The sequence below is a fragment of the Pleurodeles waltl genome, chromosome 8, assembly GCF_031143425.1.
Source record: "Pleurodeles waltl isolate 20211129_DDA chromosome 8, aPleWal1.hap1.20221129, whole genome shotgun sequence".
Classification (NCBI taxonomy): Eukaryota; Metazoa; Chordata; class Amphibia; order Caudata; family Salamandridae; genus Pleurodeles; species Pleurodeles waltl.
Genome location: NC_090447.1, coordinates 602,957,920 through 602,975,084, shown reverse-complemented (window position 1 = coordinate 602,975,084; position 17,165 = coordinate 602,957,920). Strand labels below are relative to the sequence as shown.

The window sequence follows — 17,165 nt, the reverse complement described above, 5'->3', positions numbered from 1 at the left end:
CAGTACTTTCCTGTTCATTGACATCTCTTTGCAGACATTTACTCACATTCCATTCTCACCCGACTGCGGGAAAACAGTCTAACAGTGGAGTCCATGCCCATGTACGTTATACCTGTCCAATTAGATGGAGCTTCCTTTCAGTGGAGTGTTTTTCAGCAGGGATAAGATGTATTTGGCCACGACATGTTCACTGGGCCTTCAGCCTCCACAAGTGACAAATACGTTTTGGTCCACTGCTTTTGTGGCTTTGGGAGAGGTCCTCTGTTCCAGCCAGTATAAGTCTACCCATCAACAACCTAACTCCCTTGTTCGCCAATACAGGGGTAGTTCCAGAGGATGAGGCAATGGATCAATCTTGCAATCCTCTGTCCCACCCACCTCAAGGAATGTAGTCCTAATTTGTCACTCCAACTCCACACACAGCCTGTGGGTGGGTGTCACAATTTGATCCAGCCTGGAAGGCCATTACTTTGGACCAGTGGGTCCTTCAGATTATAGAAAAGGACTACACACTTCGCTTCTATCGTGTTCCGTTTTCCATCCCACCTCTTCACCATTTGGCCATTCTACAGCAAGAAGCGGTTGCTCTCCTAAAATGAGTGTGAAGTTAGTGCCCGACTTGGAAATAGGCCAAGATTGCTGCGCTTGTTACTTCCTGCTGCCCAAGAAAAATGACAGGCTGCCTCCCAATCTAGGTCTCAGGAGCCTAAATTTCTTTCTAAAAAATGAGACGTTAAAGATGCTTACTCTAGCTCAAGTTCTACTAGCGATTGAGCTTGGAGACTGGATGGTGTCACTGGACTTGCAGGGTGCATTCTTAAACGTCTCTTTCCTGTGGTTCCATCAGAAGTACTTGTGCTGTGTGGTGGGTTCTACCATTTTGTGGCACTACCCTTTGGATTGACTTCGACATATCGAGTCTTCGCTAAGATGACAGTGGTTGCAGCCCATCTCAGATGGTCAGGTGTGCCGATCTTCTGTACCTGGACAACTTGCTAATCAAAGAGAACTCTCCATAGATGGTGCTGCACCACCTGCGGTTGATGGTGTCTGTTAAACCTAAGCTTTTTGATCAGCGAGCCCAAATCTCACCTGCGGCCCTCCCAATGACTCCAGTACTGGACACCACGCTTCTCGCACCTTCCCTCCTCTACAGAGAAGATGATTTCCATCTTCCAGTCAGGCAAAAGAGTTTCAGTCTTGTGACACTTGGGTCCGATGGCTTCTTGCATTCTCCTGGTCATGCATGCACTTTGGCACATGAAGGCCCTGCAGTGGTGCCTTGCAGGCATTGAGTACAATATGGGGGAGACCCGTTGGATTCTATCATGATCTCCCCAGTGCTGCGCTGGATGTGGCTTGGTAGGGGAACGAGGTGAGCCTGACATGGGATGGCCTTTACTCCTCCTAAGGCCTTGGCTATGGTAGTGATGGATGCTTCCATCTTGCAGCTCACCTAGAAGATCTGGAGATCAGGGGCCTCTCGTCTCCAAATGAGCAGGTTCTATATATCAACCTGCTAGAATTGCAAGCAATTAAGCTGCAGCTCATGCTTTGCCAAGATCTGGCCCAAGTCATTTGTATAGCCCCAAATTGTCAGACTGGTGTGGTAAGCAGACCCCCAGTAATTCTCTACATATATCCCACTCCACCTGCCATTCAGGCCAAACCTTCTTTCCCAGTTTAGTGGACTGGTTCTGCATCCCAGTCTCAGAAGCCTCCACCTTTAACTTGGAGATAGCTCACGGACAATTGAGCTCCTTTCAGCTGCCAACGTGAGGTGGTAACAGTTGTTTTGTCTGCGTGTCGCCCCTCTAATTCTCGCCGTGCTCCTTCTGATAGGGCAACTTTTGTTGCTTGGTGTGTGGACAACAGTGTAAAACCCTTGCATTCCCATACATCCAGCACACTGCAAATACTTAAGCTTTGTCATAGCAGGCAAGCCCTACCAATTCAAAAGGGTACCCTTTGGAGTAACAACAGCACCAACGGTATTTACCAAATGACTAGCAGTGGTTGCAGCATACCTCAGAAGACAATATATACATATCTTTCCCTATCTGGATGACTGGCTCATAAAAGCCAGCACCATTCAAACCCGTCAACACACTCAATACACAATCAATACCCTACACAGTCTAGGGTTCACAATCAGTTACCAGAAATCTCACCTTCAGCCAGCGCAAATACAACCACATCTGGGAGCAATTCTGAACACTCAGCATTAGCTTACCCAAACCCACAAGCGTTTCACAGTCTCATTTCTCAGCTGCAATACAATCAAACTTGCACAGTAAGGTTTATTATGAAACTATTGGGAATGATGGCATCATGCACATCAATAGTGCCCAATGCACGTCTAAACATGAGACCCCTACCACAGTGTGTTTCACAACAATGGTCTCAGGCACAGGGTCAACTTCATGATCTAGTGTTGGGCGACCGCCAGACTTGCAACTCTGCAATGGTGGAATCACACCAACTTATCAAAAGGGCGGCCATTTCAGGACCCTGTGCCACAGATAATAATCACCACAGATGCATCAGTGACCGGTTGGGGAGCCCATCACAACCATCTTACTATACAGGGAGAATGGGACTCAATCCAGCAGACTTGCCATATAAACCACTTGTAATTGATAGCAGTATTCTTGGCACTCAAAGCATTCCAGCCACAGATCACACACACGACAGTGTTAATAAGGACAGACAACATGACAATAATGTATTATCTGTAAAAACAGAGGTGGGGTGGTCGGCACTCATCCTAATTGTCCCTTCTAGCACAAAAAATGTGGAAGTGGGCAATCACAATCGGATTCACCTCCTAGCAGAGTATATCAAAGTGATATACAACCAACTAGCGGACCTCTTAAGCAGCGACGAATGGGAGATTCACCCACAAGTAATTCATCAGTACTTTCACATGTGGGGAACACCAAACATAGACCTTTTTGCAACAAATGAAAACGCAAAATGCCCAAACTTCGCATCCCGGTACCCACACCCTCAATCCGAGGGCAATTCTATGTAGATCAATAGTTCAGGGATATTTGCTTACGCAACCCCCCACTCCTACTAATTCTGTTTCTGGTCAGCAAGATCCATCACACTTCCCTCTCTAGGATACTCATAGCTCCCATGTGGGCATGTCAACACTGGTACACAACACCATTCGATCTATCTGTAGTACCACATCACAAGCTCCCAAACAGACCAGACCTATTGATTCAAAAACAACGGACAAATCGGGCATCCCAATCCCAGTATGCTCAACCTGGCGATTTGCCTACTGAGGTCACAAGAGTTTGGGTATCTACAGCTTCCACCAGCGTGTACGGACATTCTAAAGGAAGCACGCAAACCTATAACCAGGCAGTGCTATGCAGCTAAACGGGAACATTTTGTATATTCCTGTCAACCCCAAAACATTGACTCACTTAAAGCATCAGTACAGGATTTTGTATGTTATTTGTTTTACTTACAAAAAGCACATTTTGCCTATTCATCTATTAAAATCATTTAACAGCAATATCAGCCTACCTCCAAAACAGACCTCATACTTCTCTGTTTAGAATTTCTGTCACAAAAGCATTTATGGAAGGCCTAAAAAAGAGATTCCACCTAGAGCTCCATTAGCTTCTGCCTGGAATCGTAACATTGTGCTCACAAGGCTTATGGGTCCACCATTTGAACCCATGAATTCTTGTGCTCTTCAGTTTCTCTCACGGAAAGTTGTTTTCCTGGTAGCAATTACTTCCTTAAGGAGAGTAAGTGAAATTCAAGCATTCACTTTCGAAGAACCTTTCTTCCAAATTCACAAACACAAAATGGTACTTACGAAAAATCCAAAATTCCTACCCAAAGTGGTTTCACCATTTCACATCAATCAGTCCTTGGAATTGCAAGTATTCTTTCCACAGCCAGAATCAGTTGCTTAAAGAGCTCTTCACACACTTGATCTAAAAAAAGCTCTCATATTATATAGACAGAACAAAAGACTTCAGAAAATCGAAACCACTTTTTGTGGCTTTTAACAGCCTCCTAAGGGTAATCCTATTTCAAAACAAGGATTGACCAGATGGATAGTTAAGTGTATTCAAACTTGCTATCTTAAAGCTAAAAGCATTTGTTGGTCAAACAGTGCTTAAAACACTATTTCAAACTAATCCAGCTCCTACAGACTAGCCACCAATTATTTTAGGAGGGAACTGCTTTTTAGTCTATGCAAATCATGTGTATCTGCAGCTACACATGCCCTTGAACGGAAAATGTCACTTACCCTGTGTATATCTGTTCGTGGCATGTAGTGCTGCAGGTTTACATGTGCTCTCCCTCCTCCCCGGAACCCGGTAGCCGTTGTAGTACTCTCTTCATGTAAATACGTATATCCATTGCATGGACATCATCTCCTTTTCTTACTACATATATGTGCATATACATTTCTTCACTCCTTACTTCACCCTCCTGGGGAAAAACAGTCTAGCAAAGGGCCTGATGCTCATGCGCATTATCACGGAGTGGAGGAGTCACTCGATCTCGCTAAAAGCATATGTTGGTCAAACAGTGCTTAAAACACTATTTCAAACTAATCCAACTCCTACAGACTAGCCACCTATTATTTTAAGAGGGAACTGCTTTTCAGTCTATGCAAATCATGTGTATCTGCAGCTACACAGGCCCTTGAGCGGAAAATGTCACTTACCCTGTGTATAACTGTTCGTGGCATGTAGTGCTGCAGGTTTACATGTGCTCTCCCTCCTCCCCGGTAGCCGTTGTAGTACTCTTCATGTAAATACGTATATCCATTGCATGGACATCCTCTCCTTTTCTTACTGTATATATGTATATATGTACATATACATTTCTTCACTCCTTATGTCACCCTCCTGGGGAAAAACAGTCTAACAAAGGGCTTGATGCCCATGCGCACTATCAGGGAGTGGAGGAGTCACTCGATCTCGTGACTCGAAAAAGCTTCTTCAAAGAAAAACAACTTGTAATACTCCGAGCCAGCACTAGATAGCGGACTTATGCAAAGCATGTGAATCTGCAGAAGTACATGCCCCAAACAGATGTACAGTGGGTAAGTGACATTATATATGTGTGTGTGCATGTGTTATATATATGTTTGATAGCATGTGTAGCTACAGATGCACATGCTATGCATATTCTGCCATCTAGTGTTGGGCTCGGAGTGTTACATGTTTTTTTTTTTCGAAGAAGTATTTGAGTCACGGGATCAAGTGACGCCTCCTCTTCGACTCCATTGTGCATGGGCATCGACTCCATGTTAGATTGTTTTCTTTCTGCCATAGGGTTCGGATGTGTTTCTTTTTGCTCCGATTGTTCGAGTCAGAAAAGTTCTATAACTCGTTAATTCTCGTCGGTATTGTTTTGATCGCGTAACATCTCCTGTCGACACTTTGGTACCGTCGGATCAAACATCTTTACTCGCCCTTCGGGGCGCTCGCACCCAACTCTGGCATCGTCGGGCCAACCGCGTGGAAGCCTCATGGACCGGACCCCATTCTGCTTTTATCCTCGGTGCCATGCCAAATTCCAATATACAGACCAACATCTCGTCTGTAATCTGTCTCTCCCCAGACCATCGAGTGGAAAATTGTGAGGCCTGCAGATCCTTCTGTTCGAAGAAAACTCTCTGAGACAGAAGAGCACGAAGACTGGAGATGGCGTCAAAGAGTCTCGACGTCGAAGAGGAGATCGAGCATACCGCAGTCTCCGTCCGAGGGTCCGACTCCGAGCAGGAGTCTGAGGAGGACACACCAGTCACGCCAGGACAGCAAGTGAGTACGCCGGTCCCTGTCCCATCCAAGCCCAAACATAAGCCCTTGGGAACGCCACTGCCAGAAGGCCATGGCTCGACCCGCAAAAAGACCCTCTGTGACCAAGCAACAACTTCGGCACCGAAAAAGGCCACGCCACCGAAGCCTTCAGACTCGAGCCGAAGCAAGCAGACATTGAACCCTCGCGTTGAAACCGCGAAAATCGCTTTCGGAGCTGAGGCCAACATCCACTCCCAGCCTTTCAATCCTGAAAAGGCCAGTTTATACGGAGGAGCATGGACTTTCCAAAGTACTTAAAGAAAGCCATACATTTTCGGAGGAACACACACAAATGGAGGAAATTGATGAAAGGCAGGCCAGAATTCACATTCACAAGGACACTGGCAAGATCATAACTGCACCTCCTCTGAAGCCTAAGAGGAAGCTGGCCTTTCACGAACAGTTGGACACTGCTCAGCCACCAGCTAAAGTGCAAAGGCCGAAACGAAAACCTCCACAATTTTCACCTTCTCGGTCTCCTCCTCATTCTCCTCAACTGCTTGTCTCTCCGCCTACCACTCCCACACCTGCACAAATCTCCTGCACATTCTTTCGATTCACAAGACAATGTGGATCCATGGGATCTCTATGATCCAGATCCCATACCTGATAACAGCCCAGACTGCTATCCTTCCAAACCATCACCACTAGAAGATAGCACTGGATATAATCAGGTTCTGGCTAGGGCGGCATCTTACCACAGTGTCGCCATGCACACCGAGCCCTTAGAGGATGATTTTCTCTTCAACACTTTATCCTGTAAGCACACTACCTACCAGTCCCTTCCCATGCTTCCAGGCATGTTAAAGCATGTACACCGAATATTTCAAGAGCCAGTCAAAGCCAGGATATTTACTCCCAGAGTGGAGAAAGTATAAACCACCTCCCTCTAATCCGGCTTTCATTACACAACAACTGCCGCCTGATTCTGTAGTTGTCAGCGAGGCCAGAAAGAGAGCCAACTCCTAGTCATCTGGTGATGCACCACCACCAGACAAGGTGAGCAGAAAATGTGATGCTGCTGGCAAAAGGGTAGCATTGCAGGCAGCCAACCAATGGAGGATAGCCAACTCCCAAACACTATTGGCTAGGTATGATAGGGCCCTCTGGGACGAGATGAAGGATATCCTACAACATCTCCCCAAAGACCAACAAAAAAGGGCACAACAAATAGTCGAGGAAGGGCAGGCTATTACTAATAACCAAATCAGATCCACCCTAGATTCAGCAGACACAGCAGCTAGAACAATTAATACTGCTGTTACTATACGGAGACACGCATGACTTCGGTCTTCAGGGTTTAAGCCTGAAATTCAACAGGCAGTCCTTAACATGCAGTTCAATCAAAAACAGCTTTTTGGCCCTGAAGTAGATACGGCTATTGAGATAAAGACTCAGACACCGCTAAAGCCATGGGTGACTTGTATACAACACAATACAGGGGATCCTTTCGGAAACCTCAATACAGAGGTGGTTTTTGAGCACAAACATCTGAGGCATCTACTTCCCAATCAAAGCCATCCTACCAACCTCAATACCAACGAGGTGGGTTTAAAGGTAATTACAGAGGCCAATTCCCCAGAGGCAGGGGAAAATATCAGCCAACAAAACAAGCCTCACAGCCAAAACAGTGACTTACTCCATCTCTTACCAACTCTCACCTCACCTGTGGGGGGAAGACTGCAAAGGTTCCACAACAATTGGCTACCCATTACAACAGACAACTGGGTATTATCTATTATCCGCAATGGTTATTGCATAGAATTAAACAAATTCCCCCAAATATACCTCCAAAACCACACAATCTCTCCTCCCAACATATTTCAATGTTGCAAGAAGTGAAATCGCTATTACTCAGACAAGCCGTAGAGCTTGTACCACAACATCAGATAGGAATAGGGATTTACTCGCTGTACTTCCTTATCCCCAAAAAAGTCGGAACCTTAAGACCAATTTTAGATCTCTGAACTCTCAATCTTTACATCCTGTCAGAACACTTTCACATGGTAACACTACAAGATGTGTTCCCACTGCTACAGCATCAAGATTTCATGGCAACATTAGACCTCAAGGATGCGTATTTTCACATACCCATCCATCCAGCGCACAGAAAATACCTCAGGTTTGTAACTCAAGGAAAACATTACCAGTTCAAAGTGTTACCCTTCGGGATAACAACAGCTCCCAGAGTTTTTACAAAATACTTGGCAGTGGTAGCTGCCTACCTAAGAAGACAACACATTTATGTCTTCCCATATCTCGACGATTGGCTAATAAAGTCCAGCAGTCAAACACACTGTCAAAACCATGCACATTATGTAATACAAACCCTACACACCCTAGGGTTCTCCATAAACTACCAAAAATCCCACCTACGACCGGCGCAAATTCAACAGTATTTAGGAGCCACGCTAAATACACAAACAGCACTTGCAAGTCCAAGTCCACAAGGATTGCAAGCATTTCACAATGTACTAGCACAAATCCAGCCAGACCAACAGTACACAGTCAAATTCGTAATGAAACTGTTAGGTATGATGGCATCATGCATCGCCATTGTCCCAAATGCAAGATTACACATGCGGCCTTTACAACAGTGCCTCGCACAGCAATGGAGAACTCCAAGATCTAGTGTTGATAGACCGCCAAACATGCATATCACTTAAGTGGTGGAATTCCACAGATCTAAACAAAGGGCGGCCTTTTCAAGACACTGGGCCTCACACCATACTTACAACAGACGCATCAATAATTGGATGGGGGGCACACCTCAGCAATCAAAATATTCATCCCAGTGGGCCCTATCGTACCTAGCCAGTAGTGCTTGGGAGTTGGCCATTCTCCATTGATTAGCCGCTTGTGATGCTACTCTTTTTTACCAGCAGCATCGAATTTCCTGCTTTCTTGATCTGGTGGCGGTCAACACCCCATACATTTACCAAGCATTACTGTGTAGATGTGTTAGCAGCACAACAAGCCACAGTTGGACAGGCTGTACTAAGAACACTATTTCAATCAACTTCAAGTCCTACAGGCTAACCACCGCTATTGGGAGGAAAACTGCTTTGTAGTATATGCATAGCATGTGTATCTGCAGCTACACATGCCATCGAACGGAAAATGTCACCCAGTGTACATCTGTTCGTGGCATGTTCCACTGCAGATTCGTATGCGCCCACCCACCTCCCCGGGAGCCTGTAGCCGTTAAAGTTACAACAAACATTTGTGTGTGTGTGTGAGTGTGTGTGTGTGTATGTATATGTATGTATGTATGTATGTGTGTATATATATATATATATATATATATATATATATATATATATATATATATATTTCAATTCCATTTGCATGGACATCTCTTTCCTTATACTCTATCACTTCTACCTTACCCTCTGCGGGAAAACAGTCTAACGTGGAGTCGATGCCCATGCGCAATGGAGCCGAAGAGGAGGAGCCACTCGATCCCGTGGCTCAAACACTTCTTCGAAGAAAAACAACTTGTAACACTCCGAGCCCAACACTAGATGGCAGGACCTATGCATAGCATGTGAATCTGCAACGGAACATGCCATGAACAGATATACACTGGATAAGTGGCATTTTCTATATCTATCTATCTATATATATATATATTGCCTTCTTTAAGTTTCAAACCCCGCGCCAGACCTGAGGGTTGGATGGTTAGGCTTAGGCCCTCAAATTACCCCATTTATTACAGCCCTCAAGACATCTTTGATAACATTATTGATAATATCAATGTAATAAAAATTTTGATTAAAAAAACTGCATGGCGGGGCACGAGTGAAGGGACCCAGGGACTAGGGTTACATGGATTTCATCACACACGTCCCAGACAGTGGGGCTTTAGTGTATGAGGTGGTTGAGGCCCTTCATTAAATCAAAGCCAGTAATGCTAAATGTACTGAGAGGTGTCATTGGGGCATCTACTCCCTTTTGAGCACCAGAGGTGTGAAGGTTCATAAAAACCAAGAAGGTCTTCACCACCATAATTTCACCAGTGCCCCTTCTGTGCCCTATAGCTATGAGCACCAGTAGTTCTAGAAGGTACGTCAGGTTTTCAGGTTATCTGTGACATTGGTAAAAGAGATGCCAGAACCCTGGGTCTGTCCAGAAGCAAATCTCCTGGGACCAGTGAACACTAGTTGGTCCTCTTGGGAGGGGGAGAAGGAGGCACTTAACATAAGTCCTTGATGTCAGACATTTGGGTGCTCCTTAAGTAGGTGTTCTTAGGCCTGCCACTGTTATACAAAGAAAGACCTGGTTACCACTTGAGATACTTAATTATTGAAGCACAAGGGTTACTGCAGCATCCTAGCCTTACGCTTTGTCAGCAAGTTCATCTGAAAGGTCTTCATCTAGGTAGTTGTGTTGGCAGAGGTTATCCCTAATCTGGTGGCTGTCATGTACTTGTAGACCTGGCCACAATCACCAACACTTTTAGTCTATGATTTTCAGCTTCTTGAAAGGTCTGCTGCAGGTTTTACCTCTGAATACTGATAAGGTGTGAAAATCATGGTGGGCCTTATGTCCGTTTTTTAAGCTAACACATAAGGTGTATCTCTTGTTTCTGTGATGCAAAATGGCTTTCCAGAATTGTGGGGATTCAGGCGTTTTTGGTAGATCACTACACTGTTTTTCCCCAGATGAGTTCCAAATGCAAATAATACCCAAACTTCATGCTAATGGATTTCTTAAATTTTCATCTCAACCCACTAGGGCCTTGGCCACCATTCTTTAAGTCGTCACACACAATGGCATTACTTTTTTTTTTTTTTTTTTTTTTTTAACAAAGAAATCACTAACTAATTAGAAATAATTACAAAACTACAAACACTAAAGCTCTAACTAAGTACATGACAGAAATGCCAACCATGAAACTGAATACATGAAAATACAAAACAGGCAGTTTACACTCATGGTTGTTCCCAGTAATTCTTCTGGGTGTGGTAGTTCTTAAAACAACCACCCACACACAGCCCAGGCTTTGAAGGACAATCTGGGCAGTACATTCGAGTCTCCCTCCGGATACCTCTTCGAAAACCCACTCTACATTTCTTAGCTGGAAAGACTTTTTTGGGTGTGGGAGGAATGTGCTCAGCAAAGTGGTGATCTTTCAATCTAGCCACGTCCTCCACCACTGCTTCTCTAGGAACTCTGGCCTGTTCCACCACAATAAGGCTCTCTATCACTGACTCCTGAAATTTCACAAATTTCATATTTGACTCTGGAGACCTATCCTTAAACACAATAAAAGCATTATAAGTTGCTAAGTGGAAGAGGTGAATAGCTAACTTCTTCACCAAACGTAAGACTTTTGAATAGCAGTATAAGGTTCCAACCTTGATCAACTCTATCTACGCCTCCCATGTGCTTATTATAATCTAAAATGCACACAGGTTTGCGCACTTAAGCAACCTGGCCCCAAACAGTCACAGGGGAAGTACTCATCCTGGATGGTACTTAGCATGTAGACATCCCTCCTGTCTGAAAATTTCAAAGCTAGCAGCTCATCATAGCGCAAGGCACTGCACTGTCCCCTCTCAAGCTTTTTTTTTTTTTTTTTTTTGGTTTTGTTTTTTTACAGACAAGCTCCCTTGGATAGCTTTCCGGTTACAACGAATTATGCCACAAGCAACAGTGTCCACTCTAAGCAATTCCTTGAACAACTGCACTCCAGTGTAGAAGTTATCTACATACAAATGGTGACCTCTGTTGAACAGTCGTCTACCAAGTTCCCACACAATTTTCTCAGCAACTCCAAAAGTGGGAGGACAACAAGGGGGTCAATACTGGAATCCCTACCAGTGTAGACACGGAAATTATACACATATCCTGTACTACTTTCAGACAGCATATACAATTTAATTCCATATCGTGCCCTCTTGTTAGGAATATCCTTCCTAAAAACCAACCGACCCTTGAAGAGGACCAAAGACTCGTCCACAGCTATTTCTTTCCCTGGAACATAGACCTCTGAAAAACGATCTACAAAATGATCAAGGACAGGCCTAATCTTAAAAAGACGGTCGAAATCAGGGTGATCTCGTGGCAAGGCGATTGCATTGTCAATAAAATGCAGCAGCCTAAGAAGCAAATACCGATTACAACTCATGGATGCAGGAAATATAGCAGTTGCCATCAAGGGACTAGTAGACCAATAAGAAGCCAGTGACTGCTTCCTTATCAACCCCATCAAGAGTCAAACCCAAAAACCTTTTCATCGCCTCCAAATTTGTGGGAATCCACTGGGTAGCTCTAGAGTGTGGCCCAAGTCTAGCAGCGTTGTCCCTCAAATACTGCTCCGCATCCAAATTAGTCTGCTCAACAATCTCTTCCAAAACACATCATCCACAAATAACTCAAAGAAATTGACAGGCAAAAACTTCTCTGTATTGACTCTACACCCCGGGAGACCAGAAAAGGCAGGCAACTCTGGCTGCTCCATGTTTGGGGCAGCCCATAGTTCAGGTCTTCTAATGGGGAAACCTTTCAGCCCCAGGTTGCTGCTCTAATGACACATCAGTGTCCTTCTCTAAAACAGGCCCTTCATCTGCACTGAGAGTGGCTTCCTCATCAGAAGATTCCTCTCCGACAGAAACTTCACTGCCAGAATCCCTCACTTCCTCCTCTGCCTCAGATGCAGAGTCCGTCTCATAATCATGATCCGACAATGACTCAAAAAGCATACCAACCACCTTCTGAGCAGTCATCCTGCGGCTAGCCATGATCTTTCCTACAAAAATTAACTGGACAAATGCACCACCAACAGCCAGCACTGTGTAAGATAAGTAATAAAGTGAAGCTTTATTAGTAAGAGTTATAAACTCAAAAACTATACCGCTCACTTGCCTGAAAAAGCTTGAATCACCAGCAACTACTCTGCACAGACACAGCAATCAGCAATGATATCCCACTAAAAAGAAAGAAAGATAAGCAAATTAGAAATAAGACAACACAAATATAAGTGTGCACTAATCTAAGGACAATGTCACACAAACCTGCATTTAGTACACCATCTACAAACATGTCATTCATGCATGGCAACAATACTCCTTTGGAGTAAATTGTTTTTACTTACCTAAAACATGCAACTATGCAAACCGCAGGTCAACCACCGCCAAAACCGAAAGGAGCCACAGCAAAGAAAGCAAAAGCTTTGAACTAGAACAAAAAGGAGGGAAACAAATGGTCACAAATGCAAATACTTCGTCAGTTGACAAACACCCCACCATCAAGCATTTAGAAATTGGTGCCTAAGTGGATTCTGCCATAGGAGCAGATGGGCCTACTAAAAAAATAGGCCCATCTGCCCCAAGGAGGGCAGAAAATACCTTTAGTAGTGTGTCCCCACGGGGAGCGACCCTTGCCCAAGGGGCCACACCCCCCCCCCCCCAAAAAAAAAAAACACACACACACTATCTCTGGTGCCTAAGTGGCTTCTGCCCCCCTTGGGGACAATGGGCCTAAAAAAAAAAAAATAGGCCCATCCCCTTGGTACATGTGCCCCCAAAAGGGTACAACCCCCCCATACACTAACACACACTATCTCTGGTGTCTAAGTGGCTTCTGCCCCCTTGGGGGCAGATGGGCCTAAAAAAATAGGCCCAGAAATGGCCAACAGTTCAATGCCCCCCCCCCACATAAATAAACATATTAAAATATATTTTCTAGTGGTTTCTGCCCCCCCGGGGGCAGATCAGCCTAAAAATAATAGGCTGATCTGTCCCCAAGGGGGCAGAAATGGTGTGTGTGTGTGTGTGTGTGTGTGTGTGTATATATATATATATATATATATATATATATATATATATATATATCTCTCCCCCCCTCCCTCTCCTTCCCCCCCCCAAAAAAATAAACCTATAAAAAAATCCCTGGCGTTCTAGTGGTTTCTGCCCTCCCCCCCCCCCCTTGGGGGCAGATCAGCCTAAAAATAGGCTGATCTGTCCCCAAGGGGGGCAGAAATGGCCTTGGTACACGTGCCCCCAAGGGGCTGCCCCCTTCCACAAAAAATCTCTCTCTCTCTCTCTCTCTCTCTCTCTCTCTCTCTTTTCTCCCCCCCCCCCCCCCCCCAAAAGGGGGGCAGAAATGGCCAATAGTTCAATGCCCAAGGGGGCGCCCACAGTAAACCTATAAAAAAAATCCCTGGCGTTCTAGTGGTTTCTGTCCCCCCCCCCCTAAAAATATTAGGCTGATCTGTCCTCAAGGGGGGCAGAAATGGCCTTGGTACGAGTGCCCCCAAGGGGGGGGGGGGAGCGACCTCTGCCCAAGGGGCCGCTCCCTTCCACAAAAAAATCTTTTCTTTCTTTCCCTCCCCCAAAGGGGGGCAGAAACGGGCAATAGTTAAATGCCCCCCCTAAAAAAAATCCCTGGCGTTCTAGTGGTTTCTGTCCCCCTTGGGGTCAGATCAGCCTAAAAATAATAGGCTGATCTGCCCCCAAGGGGGGCAGAAATGGCCACAACAAACATGCCCCCCACATGGGAGCGACCCTTGCCCAAGGGGCTGCTCCCAAACACAACACATTACAAACCTAAATAAAAAAATCACTGGCGTCTAGTGGGCATTCCTGCTCTCCGATCACATTCTCAAAGAGACACTGGGGGAAAGGAAAACCCTTTCTTTCCCCCGGTGCCTCTTTATTTAAAACCCCCCACCCGCCGGAGGAGAAACTCACCTGTTTCTCTGTTCGCAATCTGGAAGCAAATGGCTTCCAGTACGACTGGCACTGTGTAATGATGTCAGCGTGCAATTGCGCGCTGACGTCTTTGAGGGGGCGGGGGTGGAAGGGGAAGGGCTTCCCCTTCCATCCCTGCCTTGGGTGGGGGGGGGAACCCCACGGAGGAAGCGCTAGCGCTCCCTCCGGGCCGAGGACGTAATGGTTACGTCCTCGGCACAGGAGCACTGTGCCGCAAGACGTAACCATTACGTCTGCGGCACAGAACCGGTTAAAAGGAATAGATAGTTGCTATATTGCTTTGTCAAATAGTGCTGTGGTGGGTGTGAAATTCATCCTTAATGAAGCTGCTGCCTTTCCAACCCAGCTTTTGTATTTATATTCTTTCAGGGGCTGTATTAACTCTGTCAATAGCTTATTGAACTTTTATTTATATAGATCTAATGAAACATAAAATACAGGTGTTAAAAGGGCATGCATACTCCTTTTTGTTGGGCTCTTTGTAGGCAGACATATATTTTGTATTTTATGATGATGATAAATGTATCCATAACGTAGACCTATGGTAACAGGTTAGTAATCTCTATGCTGGAATCTTTAAGTTTTGGGCCTATAAAAAGGAGTGGTTCATCAGTCTCTGTCTTTTGGAGGCATAATTTATAAGGTTTGTTGTTGGGTTACTTTCTAGCAGCTATATGTTGCTTATTATATACTGTTGTGGTATGAAATGTATTGCCTTTTGATCGAGGTGCTGGATAAAATATAGTAGATCTACCAAAATAATGTTTGTTGTTTGAATAGTAACACCATCAGCAATTTAGTTGTTACAGAATACTTTTATCATACAATGTCTCATACAATGTCTCAACCCATACTTAATATTTCTAGAAACTGTATGTAGTAAAGATAAAACTCCAAGTACCACCCAGGTGCCAATTACAAATTCAACAGCCAAGCCCACAGTACCAACACCGCCGCCTGCACCAGTAGTTGGCACATATAATGTCTCTGATGGGAATGGAACTTGCTTACTGATTTCTTCAGGCTTGCAGCTCAACATCACCTATCAAACCAAAAACAATAAGGTATGTATTAAAAAACACACACTTGAGTATTATTATATGTTTGTGACATGTCTCTGATAGGAGGGAGAGTTGTCATTTGACATGTCATCAGTGATATAAATGATGTCATAGAACGTGCCATGAGATGTCGTAAGCAGTGCATGGCAGGGGAACAGGTTATATGTATTCACCCAACTATAATAACTATAACGTTACTTTAACCTTTTTACTATACATAATCACATAACCCTCCCCCTGCCGTGCAAAGCCATCCCTGCAGTGTGTGTCTTTTGTTGTGGGAGGGGGTGGGGGTGAGGGGTTTGTTGGCCACAATGTTGTTTTGTGTACAGCCCTGACACAGAGGTGGCCCATAGGCCATAGGACCAATCCCTTGGGACTCCAAGGCCGTGTTTATTAAATGGGAGATGGCAGTTATCAGCCTTGGGAACCCCCATTCCCTGGGGCCACTTAAAGGGGAGGTGGGCTGTGTGACCCCCCCCCCCCCGCTCCAGCCAGCTCCACACATCTCTCTTAGCCGCACAGAACGGCTTCTGATGCTGCTCCCTGCAGGCAGGAGCAGTATTTAAATCGGTTTCCCTGCCTGCATCACTGCGGGCAAGGAAACTGATGGAAAGTCCCCTCCCAGCAGGCGAGACATTTTTGAAGCTCCCCCATGGGAGCGGACTTGGTGTTTTCTCCTGCATGCATGAGATTTAAAAATGTTTCTGGCAAGCAAGAGTAAATACGGCGTTTCTTTCAGTTCAGGATCTACCCCTTATCTTTGATATTGTTATCAAACACGTTAACTTCCATCCCTTACATTTCAAAACCAAGAAAACCTCGGCCGTTGGATCGACTAGCTCAGTCAGAGGTCCTCGGGCTGCGCTCTTCAGGCTGCCATTTTCTCAACTTCATCGATTTCAAGAATGAGCTTCTAATGGAATGGACTTCCTGCTTTTTTTTTTTTTTTTCCAACGTGCCACGTGAAGTTCCAGCGGACTGACCAACACCAGTTTTGCAATCTCTGCCTGTTGCTGGCCACAGTGAGGAGGACTGAGAAGCGTGCCAGTCATTTAGATCAAAGCCGACTCTACGGGACCGACTAGCACACCGTAGTGAAATGCAGGGACAGGAAGTTGAGGATACTCTGGACATCTTCCAACACCAAGATGTCGAGCCGGAAGATGTGGAAGAACTACAAGAGGCCTCCGCGGTCTGAGGTAGAGGTAGACACTGAGGTGCAAGATCCCTTTGACAAAGAGCACCTCTTTGGTTTGCAAGTCGATCAGTCTGTAGAAAAATACCAATGGGGTTAAGTCCATAGGTGCATTGCAAACCCCTACTATACGCGGGGTCCTTTCTCTGTCCTTCATTCAAACTGGGCTCTAAGATGTCAGCCACAGATGACTCCTTGTCTTATCATAGACTGAGGCCATCAGTCCAACCCTAGAGGTTTATACAGAAGCACACATAGGGAAAATAACACAAAAGGAAGGGTAAAAAAAAAAACTTCACCATGTGGACCTTCTCTGTCACAAAACAGTGACTCCCTTCTCCTT

At 45.2% G+C, this 17,165-nt stretch overlaps 1 protein-coding gene across 1 annotated transcript in view; it reads left to right on the top strand.

The window, feature by feature from the left end:
* LAMP1 (lysosomal associated membrane protein 1) overlaps positions 1 to 17,165 on the top strand; it is a 234,159-nt gene that overhangs the window by 107,677 nt on the left and 109,317 nt on the right. Inside the window, exon 5 of the mRNA XM_069204673.1 lies at positions 15,431 to 15,627. Coding sequence (XP_069060774.1) covers positions 15,431 to 15,627 — 197 coding nt within the window. The remainder of the gene's footprint in view (positions 1 to 15,430; positions 15,628 to 17,165) is intronic.